We start from the raw sequence: 16,192 nt of genomic DNA on the forward strand, positions 1-16,192 counted from the left end.
TGAGCTCGAATTCCAAGTCGGTGATTTTGTACTCCTGAAGGTATCTCCTTGGAAAGGAGTGATTCGATTCAGGAAGAGGGGCAAGTTGGGGCCCCGATATATCAGACTGTTTAGAGTGATCGCAAGGGTGGGCAGGGTAGCATATCGCTTGGAGCTACCTGCAGAGTTGGATCTGATTCATGATACCTTCCACGCGTCACAACTGAGGAAGTGTATAGTCGATGAGTCGGCAATGGTTCCACTGGAGGATATCCAAGTGGATGCGAGTCTGTATTGTGTCGAAAGACCAGTCGTGATGGTGGATCAGAGGATCAGTGAGTTATCGGGGTTTGACATTCGAGGAGCGAATATCATGGTGATCTTTAAGTAGGCGGTCTGGCGGCGGGTCTGGCCACTAGAGTTTCCAGATTTTGGGATTGAGCGTATTAGCGTCAGAGTGGTTGGAATAGTTTTGATTTTGGGAGTTCTGTGTGGGTTCAGTTGTCCATGGAAGAAGATTTTGGTATGGTATGAGATTCATTCGGTGGTACCCTTCAGAGATAGTGTAAATTCATATATGGCTAAGGGGCGATTTCGAGGGCGAAATCTAATTCAAGTGGGGGAGAATTGTAACATCCTGTTTCAGATTGTCCGTGATTAGTGTTGGTAGGCCATGAGTCGGGCCCGAGAGGGTTTCGGGTTGAGGCGAGTTGCTACAAACATAAGGGATCTCATTACCTTTCGATATGTATGAGGATTGTGGAATCAAAGTTTTATCTTTGAAGCTATGGAAGTTTGGAGGGTTGACAAGTTAAGTCCTTAAAGTCAAGAAGTTGGCAGCAAAGTACGCTGGGCGTACGTATGCGTACGCTTAGCGTACAGATGCGCGTGTTTCTTAAGCAAGAGCCACCTAGTACGCTGGGCGTACTAGGCACAGAAGAAAACCCTAATTAAGTGAAGTGTCCCTATAAAAAGAAAGAGATGGTCTCATTTCTGGCCACCTTCCTTATTTATTAAACCCTCTCAAACCCTAATATCCATTCTTGAAGCTTGTGGTGGCCATGATGAGCTTGTTTGTGTTCTTGTGGACTTTTGAGAGTTAAGAAGGAGCATGGAAGGGAGTGAAGTCGAAGAGCAAGTTGTGGATCTGAGCTTCCTTCGGGATAGAGCACCATTTGAAGGTATAAAGCTCCAAGCTTTCCCTCTCTTTTTGTTTTGTGCATTTTAGGGTCCATTTTAGGGTTTTTGGTCCCAAGCTTGAGACTTTATGAGTTGATGCACTCCAAAGCTTAATGACCTGTCCTTTTAAGTGTATCTAGTGATGAAGAACCATAAAAATGAGATCTTGATCGTGTGAATCTACCCATGCATGAGTTATGAGCATTTTGGGTTAAGAAAGTAAGAGTTTTTATGTGTTGTGACCTCATCAGCCATGCAAAGGCTTAAAGTCGATAACTTTATGGAGTAAGAGATGTTAGGAAGTCCAGATCCAAGAGATAAGTTAAGGTCTTAGCGGGTTAAGAACCAGAAATTGATTTAAGCAAAACTGAGGGTACGCCCAGCGTAATCCTAGTACGCCCCGCATACTGGGCTGAGGTCCCCGATCAGATTTGTGCATGCTTGAGTACGTTGAGCGTACCAAGAGAGGTATGCCCCGCGTAACCCCTCTGTGGGTTTTTGGGCTAGGTGATCTTTTGGACTTTAAGTGTTGGGCCGGAATCCTTGGGCCTGCTTAGTGGAGCCTGTAAACAGAGAGTTAAATTGATGTCTTGGGCCTTATGTTGGGCTTGTATTGTAGGGTGAGTTTGGGCCTTGGGGAAAGCCCATTTATTATTGGGCCTTGGTGGGCTCAATGGGTTAGGACCGTAATGGACTGGTAGATGGTCTATCTTTAGACCTGGTAATTGAGAAATTGGACTTAGTTCCTGATTGGGTTAATTATGGGATTTGACACAGAGTTAGAGGTCGGTGTTTGGCAAGCAGCATGATTGGAGGTTGATTCTTCGCGCCAGGTGTGTCTTGTCACTATACGTTACCTTGAGTGGTATTATGAGTTGACCAGAGGGTCTTATGTGTTATGTATGAGATTATGTGTTATATTAGAGATTACATGCTATGTGTTATTTGTATGTTGTATGACTATATAGACTGGACCGGAGGGTCCAACGATTCAGACCGGGCCAGAGGACCCAATGAGCTATGACTGGACCGGAGGGTCCGACGAGCTGCGGGACTGGAGGGTCCCGCTGAGAGATCTTGACCGGAGGATTGGGCTTAGCCTCGAGTGGCGTATTTGTGGTATGTGGTATTTTGGGGAACTCACTAAGCATTTATGCTTACAGTTGTTGTGTTGACGTCTCAGGTACTAGCGAGGACCGTGGGAAGGCGACGGCGTGACACGTACACACACCGATGGAGATTATTATGCGTAGAGATCTTGGGATTTGTTTTGAAAACACTATTGATTATGGATTTGAAATTGTGATGTGATACATTATGTGTTTTTGAAATCGAAAAAATTATTTTTAAATTTTACGGTGTTACAAATAATACTAATCCCATATGGCCTCAAACCTTTGAGCATAAATAAAACACCTTTTATTTATCACCATATCGATTACTCATTATTTGTTGTTTCGGGTAATCAACTTCTTACTTGAATTATTACACTTATCCCATGCTCTTATCATGCACACAATGTTTACCTATGGTTCTTACTTTGTGAAATAGATCAAATGAACACATTTCCAATCATACTCATTTCACAACTCCAAATCCTTTTTCATAAGTGAAAGAATATCAAATTCTTTCCACTTATAGAATATGTTAGATTCTAACATTTTATGAAATGATCCTTTTCGTAATGTCATAGCACAAAAAGTCACAAAGACTATTGCCAACGATATTACAAAGTCCTCTATCGGAGATTGTTACAATACAATTCCTTAGATATGATGTCTCTCACTCAAAGTACATTCCTTTGAACATCCTTTTGAATAAAAGTTTCTAATCCAGACATAGATTTTCAACATTCAATTCCCAATATGGAAAACATTCCATACTTACCATATGACAACTCATTCTCAATAGAATCTTATCTATTCATAATGTCGATATGGTCCATCCAATACTATACTTCCAACTACTCACAAGCGACCAATCCTAGGCGAACTTTGGATTGTCCTTTGATAGTTGTTTAATTATCTTAGTCAAAACCGATTCTTGTCCTTTTTCCCTCTAAATGCGCTAGACATTTGGAAAATTTTAGAATGGTCAAATATTATAGCATTTGCAATCGATCCTATACCCGAAGCGTATGGGACACGATGCATAATGTCTTACATACAAATTTGATACTTTATCAATCTTCTGCCATAATATTTTATGTGCTACGTTCTCAAAATTCGAACTATGAAGAGGAATGCCGTAATCATAATCGAAATTTGTGAACACACTATGTTTCCTTGACTAAATTATTAACATTCCACAACCTAAGCCTTTTAGATTTGAAATGAAGCATAATATTCTCTCCCTTAATTATAGCAAAACAACTTTTCAACCATTGCGACTCTGCAAAGTATAACTCTTGTTTTCTATAATTAATATTGCTAACTTGCAATACTTTCCATAATAATCATACAATCATAACATTTATGCTCCCACTATCATGATGATTATTATAAACATAAAACTTATGCTCCCACTAGCTTTGACATGTATACAGAAACCAACTTAACTTCCAGAAAAACAATACTTGTTGAATTCCTTAAGTTCATGTTTCTAATACCTAATGCTTTGATAATCCTTTATCTAAGCTTATACACCTTTCCTTTAGATAGCTCATATGTGTGTCTAAACAATTCAGACTAATTGCCAAATCTCACAATTCGAATCATGGAAAGGGATACCGTAACCATAATCGAATTTGAGAATTCAATTTCTGAATCACTATCTTCTTAAAATCTTTCTTAGTGAAAGCATTTCCTCACAGTCACTTTCATGAAGGAGGGAATCTTATGACACTTACATTTTTAATGGTGTATGTGTTCCTATCCATGTGAATTTGTTAAAACCAAAGTTTACGACAAATTCAAACTCATATGGACCAAACTTTCTTAATCTTGATTTCTTTCCTTATGGTAGCACGGCTGCCCACCATGTCTTCCAAGTAGTCAAGCAGCTCACCTTTTCCTATCAATGTACCTTTCATTGATTAAGTTCCTTGCCTTTTATGCATTCAAATGAGAGCTCATAGGGCTCACATGAATAATTAACTCAATTGGAACGACATAGAAACAAAATAGTATCAACACGATAGGTTGTAAACCTCAACTCGTGTGCTAGTGACGATCAATAAGGTTTATTTTGATTCGTTCTTGAAACCTTTCAAGACCATTAAGACTCCCACTGACTCCTTGACATATAAGATTCTCTTGTCAATAAACATTTCTTGACAAACAAATATTCAAGAGTTAGTGTAGTTTATATCAAAACACTTCATAAATTGGTCCTAGTTGGTCTTTGTCTTATCCAATACATCACAACTTTCCACATTTGATGAATGTTATAAACCTTCTTAATACTTATCACTCAATTTCACAATCATAACTCTAAGACTTGTTTTGGAACGAAGTATGATTGACTTCTTGATTTAACCATTTCTTCAATTCTTGATTCCTCTTCTTAGACATACAATTGTACTAAGACTCACTTAGAGGATCAATTGAGATATGGTTCTTAATCATTAAGACCTATCATAAAGCATAAAAGGTACTCTCCCTTCTTCTTAGAATGGAGAAACTGTTATCTTTGTGCCTACTTGATTCTTCTTATTCGTTCTGCTATTGATTTAAACATTTTCAATCAATTCAGAATTACACTCAATCTTATAAGTATAATCATATTTACTAAACCTTTAGTAATCATGACAAATATCTTGGTTACTCTTATGGTGGACTTGATCAATACGCAACTTTGTGTACTTGATCTCCTAGTCCTTCACTTGACACTTTGTCAATGAATTAGTCTAATTTCCAAATATGAAATTTCTCATTCATCGTGCAACTAAGTTGCATGATTCCAAGTTTCTGAGCAATTGAAACTTAGGCGATGAGAAACTCTCCCTATTTGGTAAATTCTCGACATTTCCACAAACAAGCATAATTAAGAATCAAATCCATTATTGCTAATATTAGAAGCATTCAAACATCAATTTTTCATACACGCCATTGCAAGGATAAATAAATAATCAAAATTTATTTTATTGCGGAAAAATTTTGTCCTTACAATGCAATTCATTGAAAAAACTATGCTAATATATATTTCTTAGCAATCTAATTCTAACTCTACGTAGCAGCTCAAGAATCTAATCTTCAAGTAATGCGATCGAAATCCATTTCTTCACGGTTAGATTTTGCTCACTTCTTCCCTTAAGCTTTCTCTCCTTTCTTTGATCCTACAAAACATCAATTGTAATCTTATCACATTATGTATTAAGAATCTAGAATAGGAGCTTAAAAGAGTTAGTTAATGGATTTTACCTAAAGCAGAGCCATACGTTTTGACTCTCCCATCTCTTAGATCTCTTAGGTAAATAGGGCAGCTTCGTCTCCAATGCCCCTTCTCTTGGCAATAAAAGCAAATTGACACTTTTGGAACAGGACATGGAACTACTTCAGACATTGCCATTCTCTTATGATCAAACTTTTCGATCATATCATGTCTTTTGTTGCCATTGTCTATATCCATAGAGGCCTTGAAGGCAGATTCACCAATCAACTTTGCTTTTCTATTGCGCCAAACCATTGCTGATTCAGCAGCAATAAGCAAATAGGTGAGATCTATAAGGGTCACGTCGCAGTTCATCATATAGTACTCTCTTACGAACTCACTATACGAGTTAGGAAGTGACTGAAGAACCCAATCAATAGCCATCTCCTCACAGACAATGGATCCCAACATTCTTAACCTATCAATGTGTGACTTCATCCCTAGGACGTGTGCACACACCGACTTTCCCTCTTCATGTTTACTTGCCAAAAGGGCTTGAGTGAGCATGAACTTTTCAAGCCTTCGAACTTGTGGGTTAGGGAGAATAATTGGAGGAGGTGGAGGAAGTGAAGCATGATTTCTTGTTCCTCGATCGAATCGTGGAATATCATCTTCATGTGGAAAGCTTGTTCCACGGGATTTGGGAAGACCATAGTTGCCGTACTTTGATATCTACAAAACGGGAGAAAACAAATTCAAGTTAGTTGATTGATTGAGTCCTTAGTAAATCACCCAAATGAGATACTAAGGCTAGGACCCAACACAATACGCTACAACCTAGAAAAGGGATGCCGTAATCTAGTTGCAGAATATTTGAAGATAAGTGAATCACGATTCACTAATTTCCACCACGAAAAACGAAAAAGAAATTTAAGTTTTAAATCTATGAAAACTCCTAGATCCTTTGAGATTCATTGAACATTCCAATGGCATGTTTAAATCTCGATATGCCCCTCTTGTTTGTGATTGGGATGCCCAAGATCACAAAGCGGGTGTGAATAACCATGCAAACTTACATGGTGCCCTCACATGTTACAGTCATCTATTCGATGTGCCGGTAAACCACATACGCTCCACCGAACTATGACAAACATTGAGTCACCCGTTGCTACCTTTGCTTAGAACCATTTAGTGTGCCGGTAAACCACACACGCTCCACTAACGTCTTCGCAAGGGCACAAAGTGTAATTTCATGGAATTGCATCAATTCACTTTTGCCTAAGTAACTAAGATTGGGAATTTGTAAAACATTTAGTTACTTTTGTACTTCATTATACTTATAATGGAAGGTTTTGTCCTATCCTACTTGTTCGGCTAACGACCGTCCACTAGTCAAGAGTGCGATGGGTAAGAGTGGATACGCATTCAATCGTCATTTTATAGGCAATTTCCTTAAACACCCCTTATAGACCAGCTTCGTGAATGAGGCCTACTAACGGTAAGACTGACTTTTACTCATACATATATATAATGTTAGACTTTTAATGTTATATATAGTATAGGGTGTATTTTACACTTTTAAAATACTAGGTGGTCAAATTTAACGATTATACTTTTAATTCAATTAAATTTAAACCAAAACTTTTATGGATTTATTAAACCTCTTTTAATTATACATCTTAATTAATTAATAAAACCATAAGGGTGTGATATGAATTTTTCAAAACAATACTAGGGTTTTAGAATTTAACATTCCTAAATTAAACCTTTTAATTAACTTTTAAATTCCAAAACTTGAGGGCAAGTTTTGAAACATTTCAAAACATTAGGGTTTAGAATCTAAATATACATCAAAAATAAACTTTTAATCAAAATTTAAATTCCAAAACTTGAGGGCAAGTTTTGAAACATTTCAAAACATAAGGGTTTCAACTATTTAAATTTCAAAACTAAACTTTTGAGTTAAAATTTAAATTATAAAACCTAAAGGGGAAAATTGAAACTTTTCATAACACAATGATCAAATAACAAATAATATAAATTAAACAATTAATTTCATTATTATCTATATTTGACCTAATTTCAATTTCTTGCAAAATAAGTTACCCAATTAATACAAATAATCCAATCTTTATCATATAAGGAAGTTATTATCTAATCAATTGGTAATTATCTTGTGTTTTGGCAAGGATATCCTTTAAGAAACAATAAAATTCGTATTTTATAGGTTTAAAACGAATATGGTAATAATCCTTAAGCAAAACAGCAATGCAACCGGTAAACCAAAAAAATGGTCAAATCGTACTTTTTTCCGGTAATTCATGCTTTTCCATTAACAGATTTTAGTTTATGACTTTTTTTGTAAATTATGTTAAAATAATGAGACTTTAATGGAGATTTCCATAAATTAAAAGTTTAAGAACTAATGGTTAAAAAGTAACAAATAAAATGTTAGGATAAATTGCAAAATGAAGGTTGAACTTCAGGACTTTTATGACAATAACCCAAAAATTAAAATAAGTTGGGAGTGAAGAGAGGAAATGGAGGGTTCACAAAATGAGATTTCTTGTAGAGTGGGTATGTAAAGTTGATAATAAAAACCGAAACTTAAAAGAAATTTTTTATAGGAAGAAATTAACTCCATTCTTCTTCTAAATGAATGATACCTAAAATGATAGGCTAAAGGTGGATATTTGTCTAAATTGACACATTATAGAAATAAAAAAATTACAAATAACACATAATATACATGGAAACCAGCGTGGGAAAAAATTACAAGGCACAACTTTGTATATTAATGAAGCTGAGACAAAAGGTTTACAAGGTAGAATTTAATAACGTAAAGAGACGAGAAAAGAGTGGAATAACTAAAACTAACACTAAAAGGATTTATTTATAGTTTTGTAAAAAAAAAAACTAAAGATGCTAAAGCTCCTAAATAAAAGGAAATAATGTCATAGAATTAGTAAACTTGGAAACCAAGTAAACATATTGTCAAGCTACTTAAGGCTACTGATGACTTAAAGAAGGACCATAACTCTTGCATAAATTCGGCTAACTAATGCAACAACATTCTTTAAGAAGTGCTAAAAGAAAAGTCTGCAGCTACTATTTGGTTAAAGCTTGAATATGTTTGTATAAATAATGATTTCATAATCAAGATGCATTTAGAGAGAAGTTGTCAAAGAAACTTCAAGAAGGCAGAAACTTGATTACCAACATATTTGACTTCATAGAGATTGTTTCTGATCTGTCTAAGTTAAAAATCAAGCATGATGAGGAAGACCCTGGATTAATCATTTTATGTTCTCTACCCAATTCAGATTCGAATACATGTGATATGATTCTCTTACTTTGAATTAATTTTATGAATCTTGTACTTCAAGGAAAAGTTGAAACAAATGATTTTTAATGATCCGAAGTCACCAGATAACGACAATTATTGCAGGTATTGCAAGAAATATAGTTAATTTATGATTTTTATAAGTTGAAGAAGAAAGAAAAGAGGAAAGACTCAAATAAATTAAAGGGTGATGATGATTATACAAACTATGCTAGTTATCACAATTCCAATAGAAAAGGTCATAATCTTGTTTTGGAGGTGTCAAATATAAATGGGTTCTTGATTTAACTTGCAGTTAGTACATGTGTTCTCACAAAGATTAGTTTAATACTTTAGAATTAATTCGTGATGTTAAATAAATTCCTAGTTTTGATGGTTCCTAATGCAAAATTGAAGGTTTTGACACTCTCCGTTTCAAGATATTACTATGATGAAGTGAAACTCGTCTCCTTAAGCGTCTTTGATAACAAGGGTTACAAGTTACCAAATGGAGGTGGCGTTTTGGCGGCCAAAAAAGGTTCATGATGTGTAATTAAATTTGATTCGAGGAAAACTAAAGGTCTTTACTATGTCCGCGACACTATAATGACAAGTTATTCTAAATATGGATTTTTGCAACATCCCTATGGTTCAACATGACCAATCTAAAGTGGCGACATTCAACGATTTGGTTTAGACAAAGACAACTTCTACATCCAAGATTGGTATGCAAGTTTAACTTCTTGGAGACTTTTGTCATTATTTATTTATTTTGCTTCCCATTGAAGGTTGACGATTTATATTGCTTAATAATGCTTTAGTCTCAAGGTTGAGTTTATAGATAATGCTAGTAAACCTTACTTTTCATGGAAATATTTTGTTGAAACTAACACAACTTTTTCCTGAAATGTTGTGTAGCTCTTAAATTTATTTTCCTTACAAACATTTTTTTTTCTCAAACAACTATTGCACATTGGGGGCTAAATTTTCTCTATTATTAGTATGATTACTTGGTTGTCAAGTCAAACCATAAATAAACCCATTATGATGTATTTGTATTCATTATCTAAACATTTTCTTCTCCTTCTATGCAACAAATGTTTCAAGCTTCTTGTACGCATTTCTATTAAGGTTTAATCATGTTAATAAGAAGTGTTTTTCATAGTGTTTTTTCCCATTTTAAGGTTTTCACTTTATATTGTGGTGTTCAATTGTGGTTGTTCTATGTTGATATTTTTATAAAAAGTGGTATTATAGTCATAGTTTCAAGATTCCAAAAGTTGTCATACATTTCCAACAAATCGATTTTTCTTACACCTTTCATAAGGTTATTTTTTAGTCAACTTATTCCCAAACCCTAGCATGCTTCTACTTGATCGGATATCTTATACCCTTCATAAGGTTCTACCTAATTGACTTTCTCTTTTTCCCTATAATATATTGCATTCTTTATAATTGACTTTACACCTTGGACTTTTATAATTCGTAAGCTATTTTTTTATCCCATAAGCATGTTTATATAATCGATTTTCTTCAAAACCTTCTACAATGTTATAATTGATTTTTCACATGGCTAATCAAGTATAATTTTCCATTGTTAGATCGTGACACTACGTTTTATTTTTGGAAACTAAAGGTGAGATATATTTTGGCTCAAAATGATTATGATGATGCATTGGATTCTTTTGGAATAGAGGAATGTTTGGAATCATTCGCAACATATATGAATTTATTATGGATTGAACTATTTTAGAGCTTCAGACCAATTTCCTTTTTGTTGTTGAAGTTTAAAGTCTTTCAGCTTTGGGAGTGTTGAGATCCCAACACTCTCAAATCTCTAAAAATCGACAGCATAAATGATAATAGTCTAAAACTCCAAAAGAGTACAATCTACAATGAAATCACATGGACAGTAAATGATTCCAAACATGTCTCTTTTCCACAAGAATCCAACATATCATAATAGTCATTATGAGCCAAAATATATTTTATCTTCATTTGCAAAAGAAAAAACAAAGTTGATGTCATGATCTAATAATGGAAGATCTATTTGATAGTAGTCACGATAAAATTTCATTATATAACATGTAGAAGGATTAGAAGAAAATCAATTTATGGAAAACATTTGTATGGTAAGAAATCGATTTAGGCTTAGACGATGCGGTATGGGCCAGAACGAGAAGCAACTGGGTGAGGTGGCACGCCTTAACGGCGTCGTGACGGGGGGAACACCACCCCCTACTCGTTTTTGCTCGTCGAGATTGAAGTTCGTTGGCGTCGCGACTGGATGAAACACACAAAATTTAAACGCTTTCAAATGTTTAAATGGCAACGGTATAAAAAAAATTAACTATTAAAAAAACATTTACCCTATAAATACCTACCATTTTATAAAAAATTTCACACAATTTCTCTTCTCCTCTCTACATACTTTCAGTTATCTTCAAAAAAAATATATGGACCCTTTTAACTCGTCCGATGATTAAAATGACAATATTTTCTTCAGGATGATGTATCATTATGACACTACCGACCTGCTACAACCAGACCCAGCCCCGTTAATAACAAGACGTGCGATGTTAAACAGAAATCACAAGGAAGGACATGAACATCTATATCGTGATTACTTTGCGGATAATTGTGTGTACGGGTCGAAGGACATCAAAATAAGATTTCGTTTGAGTAGGAATGTGTTCCTACGGATCGCCAACGCCTTGGAAAGCCGGTATTGCTTCTTTACTATACTTTTATACAAAATAAATAAAAATCTAGTACATGTTTCTTTGATTTTACAACATATGCAATATATTTTTAAACTGTAGTTAATTTATGTTTAGGTATGAATTTTTTCAATTAAGATATGATGCTAGAGGTAGACGAGGGTTTACAACATTGCAGAAGTGTGTTGCGGCCATTCGTTTGATGGCTATGGGGGAGTCACCCGACACCATGAACGACTATATGAGAATGTCCGAAAGAACCGCAAGGGAGAGTTTATATACATTGTCAAGGGGTGTTGTTGAAACATTTGGAGACGTGTATTTGCGGAAACCTTCGTTGCATGATTTGCAAGAATTGTATGTGGCGCATGAAGAACGCCATGGGTTTCCCGGAATGATCGGAAGCATTGATTGCACACACTGGAAATGGAAAAATTGTTCGGTAGCATGGAAAGGGCAATACGCAAGTGGTCATCATGGATCACCTTCATTGGTTTTAGAGGTTGTTGCTTCTCAAGATTTATGGATTTGACATGCATTTTTTTGGGGTTGCGGGTTTCAACAACGACGTCAACGTTCTTGATCAGTCACCAATATTCGACGATCTTTTGAATGGAAAGGCCCCGGATGCTCCTTTCGCAGTGAATGGAAACGAATACAAATATAGATATTACCTTACAGATGGTATATATCCTCAGTATTTTACATTCGTGAAGGCATTCCGCCATCCGGTTGAAGAACGAGACAAAAATTTTAAGAGAAGACAAGAAGGAGCACGTAAGGATGTCGAAGGTGTTTTTGGAGTGCTGAAGGCGAAGTGGCATATAGTTGAACATGCAGCACGACCATTGGATTTAGAAACTCTATGATATATCATGTATGCATGTATCATAATGCATAACATAGTAGTAGAAGATAAAGGGCGAAATATAGCACACTATATCCCAATGAAGCTCAGACACGTTCAGTTTCAACCATGAACAACAGAGTATTTGCATCGAGTTGTTGACATTCAGGACGCAAATAAACACAGACAACTTCGAGAGGACTTGACGGATTATATCTTCTATGGTAACAATAACGATAACGAATAGCAATGTTTTTTTTTTTTTTTTTTATAGTTTGGATGTTATGTGTAATTTAATTTCTATGTTAATTTTAATCTTTAAAAAATGTTTTTATTGTATGTTATTTATAATTTTTAAACATTATGTTTTATTTATTATGTTATATTTAAAAAATATTTGTCTAAATTAAAAAAAATCGAAAAAATAAATAAAAAATAAATTATAAAATGAAAAAAAGTTGGTGTTATAACAAGATACAATATGGTGACCATTTTCCCACTTGGTGTAATAACACCATTAGTGATGTAACATGTGAGGTGACATCAAAATGATGTTATGACTAGTTGCCCACACCTTATGTTCTTAGAAGTCCAAAAGAAAATCAATAAGGTTAAAGGCAAGTATAAAGATCAGAGAAGGTCAGGAAATCGATTATAAGGAACCATTGAATGGTATAAAGAAATTTTATATAGGGAAAGTAATGAAAATCCGACCCTCCACCATTTAGTAAACTCCAAACTTGTAAATGCAGCCGAAACCAGAAAAAGGTTTCAAAAAATAAGTACTACTATAATGTATCACAGACAAATGCACAACTTTCAGAAAAAATTTGGAGTAACAGCAACACATTGTCATCCAAAAAAAACGTTTCGGAGCATTTTCACCTGATCCGATATTAATTTCAACTTGGAAATTTTTTCACAATAAAGATAAATCCATACTGATTACAACCCGAACTTGAAATTCCCAACACAAAAAACAGCTGCACTAAACATTGCATATAAAACATCTAAGGTAGAATCATACATAAACTTACGACATAAAATTCTTTTTGCAGCAATCAAGCATCAAGATATGGTGTCCAAACTCAAAATATGTAACATATGGTTCGTGTTGTTTCGTTGGGGTCTTTTTTTTTTCACTATAAAGCATACAACAACACCACTCAATCACAACCTAATGGTGGCGATGATGTTCACATTCAATCGGAACCTTAGGAAACCTAGCAGTGTCAGTGCAATAATCATAAATCATATGATTGGCTCGCACCCACATGAGTTCATGGGTTTGATGCAAGTTCAATCCAGACAATGTCGGACGGTCCCACCACCCATCGCCGCTAGAGCACCGCCTCATGTTATAGCTATCCACCGTTGTAGTCTGACACTCACAACCGTCGATTTCAAACCCACGATAAGATGCAACGAAAGGACCATGAGTCCAATCAGTTTTGACTCGACCCCCTTGTGTAGCCCAATCATCAGCATTCCATATCGAACTATACACCGCCATAGCTTGGTCTTTAGGGAACGGTATTCCCTTGTGCTCCAAATTGGTGTGCACTCTTATAGGTGTCTCATCAACCATAAAACTATATTCGAATAGCAAGAATATCCATATCAGAATAATAACATTAAAACGTATACTTAATTTCTGGTTTCAATATCCATGATTTTTTTTGGTATTAACCAAAGATAACGTTGAAGATAATTAATTATAGCGCGTTAAAGACTTATACATTTTAATACCAACGATGTAACAATTAGAATGGTTTGTAATTAATTTATGTGCTTTTGGTTTTGATGTCAAATGTGTGCAAAAATGACATGTGCATTTTGAAGAGAATCGGAGCTTACACAACTTGATTGCGGTTCCACAGGATAGAATAAGAGTGGAAGTCTTTGGTTGGGTCAAACCAAAGTTTCAATCTTTGTTCTCTATTTCCTACCCCATTCACATATACATTTGTCTGCACTAGGTAAGGTTCCCCTGTGGTATTCCCCAGAAACTCAAAATCAAACTCGTGGTGTTTTGGACCATCTGATGACATCTGATCAAGAATCACAAAAAAAAAAAAAAAAAAAAAAAAAAAAAAAAAAAAAAATTCAAATTCCAAACAAAAAAAAAAAAAGAGATTATTGACAGTTTTTGTTATGTTTTTGTACCCAACAATGAAAATAAGTAACATTAAAAGATTTTGTCATTAAAGAATTAACCGTAGACAATAGTAATGTGTTTCAAAATATCTTTACTTGTTTTGTTATAATACTGTATTTTAAAAAAGCTACTTATACAATATGATCTAAATACTAAGTTTTAATGAAAAATCAAATAAAATACAAGCACATATTTTTAATCCTGATTATTTATATAACTCAAAATTTATTTTATATATTCATATTTAATCCTGATTAGTTATAGTATAACTTAAAATTTTGTTGGCTTGTCAACTAATCTATTTTGCAGGTTTTAATGAAAAGGGTCATACGTAAAAAGCAGTAACAGTGCCAGCAGAATCACCCTCAACAAGCTTGATCTGAATGTTGACTTTTCCAAACATGTATTTACTTTTAGAAGAAAACCCAGCACCTAAAACATGAAGATGGGATCAAATATCATCTTACTATTAAAAACCCATAATTAAAAACCGGTTCTTGATGAAAAAACAACACGCATTTGAGTGAAAGTTTTACCAGATAACTTGTCAAGCTTCATGTTGACTGTTTGACCATAAATGGTGAAATGATCAGGAGCCCAGTAGGGATGAAACAACTCATTGAATCTAGCAGCTGAACTCACAGAAACACACAGTACACATAGTGAAAGTATAAGTATAAAGAGAACAGAAAAGACCATGATTCTAGAGAGGTAAACCTCTTGATATGCTCTCAAAAAGAAGACGAGTGGAAATTGAAGTGGGAATGGGATGTTGTGGTTTTTAACATTTTATAGCGAAGTGAGTTGCTACGTCAGAAGGTATCGGGTCCACAACGGAGAAAATAATGCTGAGTTGGCTGTATGTCAGTGGGTCCAGGGAAGGTGGGGATACAGTGGGAGTAGGTCAGTTTTCTAAAAGACTACTGCAGATCTAAGCTAATTATAGAGTGCACGTGTACATATACAGTTGTACTACCTTTGGTTTTACAGAAAATTTATGAAAGAACCAAAAGTTAGGGGGTGTTTTCATCAAATAACCATGAAATTTTGCGTTTTGCAAAATGATTGTGGATCATTTTAATCCTTTAAGGAACGACACACAATGCTGTGGAAATAACATGACACCACTAAAAGACAAAAAAAATCAGGACTCTAATGGTTCCGTAAAAATGGCTTGCGGATCAATCGTACACTTCTGCAAATCGCTATAATCCTCTGAGGAACTATCGAAAGCAGGGTAAATCGCAAAATATCCAAAATCAACCTCGTTCCTCAGAGATATTATAGATCCACGGAGTTGTACAATGGATCCGCAGAGCCACCTCTGCGGAACCATTAGAGCTTCGAACAATTTTTTTCTTTTAGTGGTGCCATGTTATTTCCGTAGTACTGTGCGTCGTTCCTCAAAGGATTAAAAGGATCCGTAGAGCCTTCTCTATAGATCTCGTGGTCATTTTCTAAAACTCAAAATTTTTGTGTTATTTACTGAAAACACCTCCTAACTTTTGGTTATTTTATTAACTTTCTCTTTATTTTAAACCTTTTAGGCCAAAGATTTTGGGTGCGGTTTGATCTCCCTTTGCCACGGTGGCAGGTGTGAGAGGAACACCGCGTCTACCCTGCAGTTTTGGGTGTGGTTTCGTTGTGCTGGGCAAAAAATTTACTCTCTCTCATTG

At 35.1% G+C, this 16,192-nt stretch overlaps 2 protein-coding genes across 2 annotated transcripts; one reads left to right on the top strand and one right to left on the bottom strand.

Annotated features, from left to right (window-relative positions):
* The first annotated feature begins 11,367 nt into the window (after positions 1–11,367).
* LOC145098733 (uncharacterized) lies at positions 11,368–12,043 on the top strand. The gene is made up of 2 exons (XM_079036343.1): positions 11,368–11,516; positions 11,629–12,043. Exons 1-2 carry the CDS (start codon positions 11,368–11,370, stop codon positions 12,041–12,043), a joined length of 564 nt encoding a protein of 187 aa, XP_078892469.1.
* A 1,170-nt stretch (positions 12,044–13,213) lies between these two features.
* LOC145100310 (xyloglucan endotransglucosylase protein 6-like) lies at positions 13,214–15,261 on the bottom strand. The gene is made up of 4 exons (XM_079037629.1): positions 15,053–15,261; positions 14,848–14,948; positions 14,216–14,409; positions 13,214–13,950 (listed from the first exon to the last, which is right to left on the bottom strand). The coding sequence occupies exons 1-4, from the start codon at positions 15,213–15,215 to the stop codon at positions 13,536–13,538; spliced, it is 873 nt and encodes a 290-aa protein (XP_078893755.1). The 5' UTR covers positions 15,216–15,261; the 3' UTR covers positions 13,214–13,535.
* Positions 15,262–16,192: the final 931 nt, after the last annotated feature.

Source organism: Lactuca serriola, chromosome 4 (assembly GCF_051521515.1).
Source record: "Lactuca serriola cultivar US96UC23 chromosome 4, Lser_US96UC23_V15, whole genome shotgun sequence".
Classification (NCBI taxonomy): domain Eukaryota; kingdom Viridiplantae; phylum Streptophyta; class Magnoliopsida; order Asterales; family Asteraceae; genus Lactuca; species Lactuca serriola.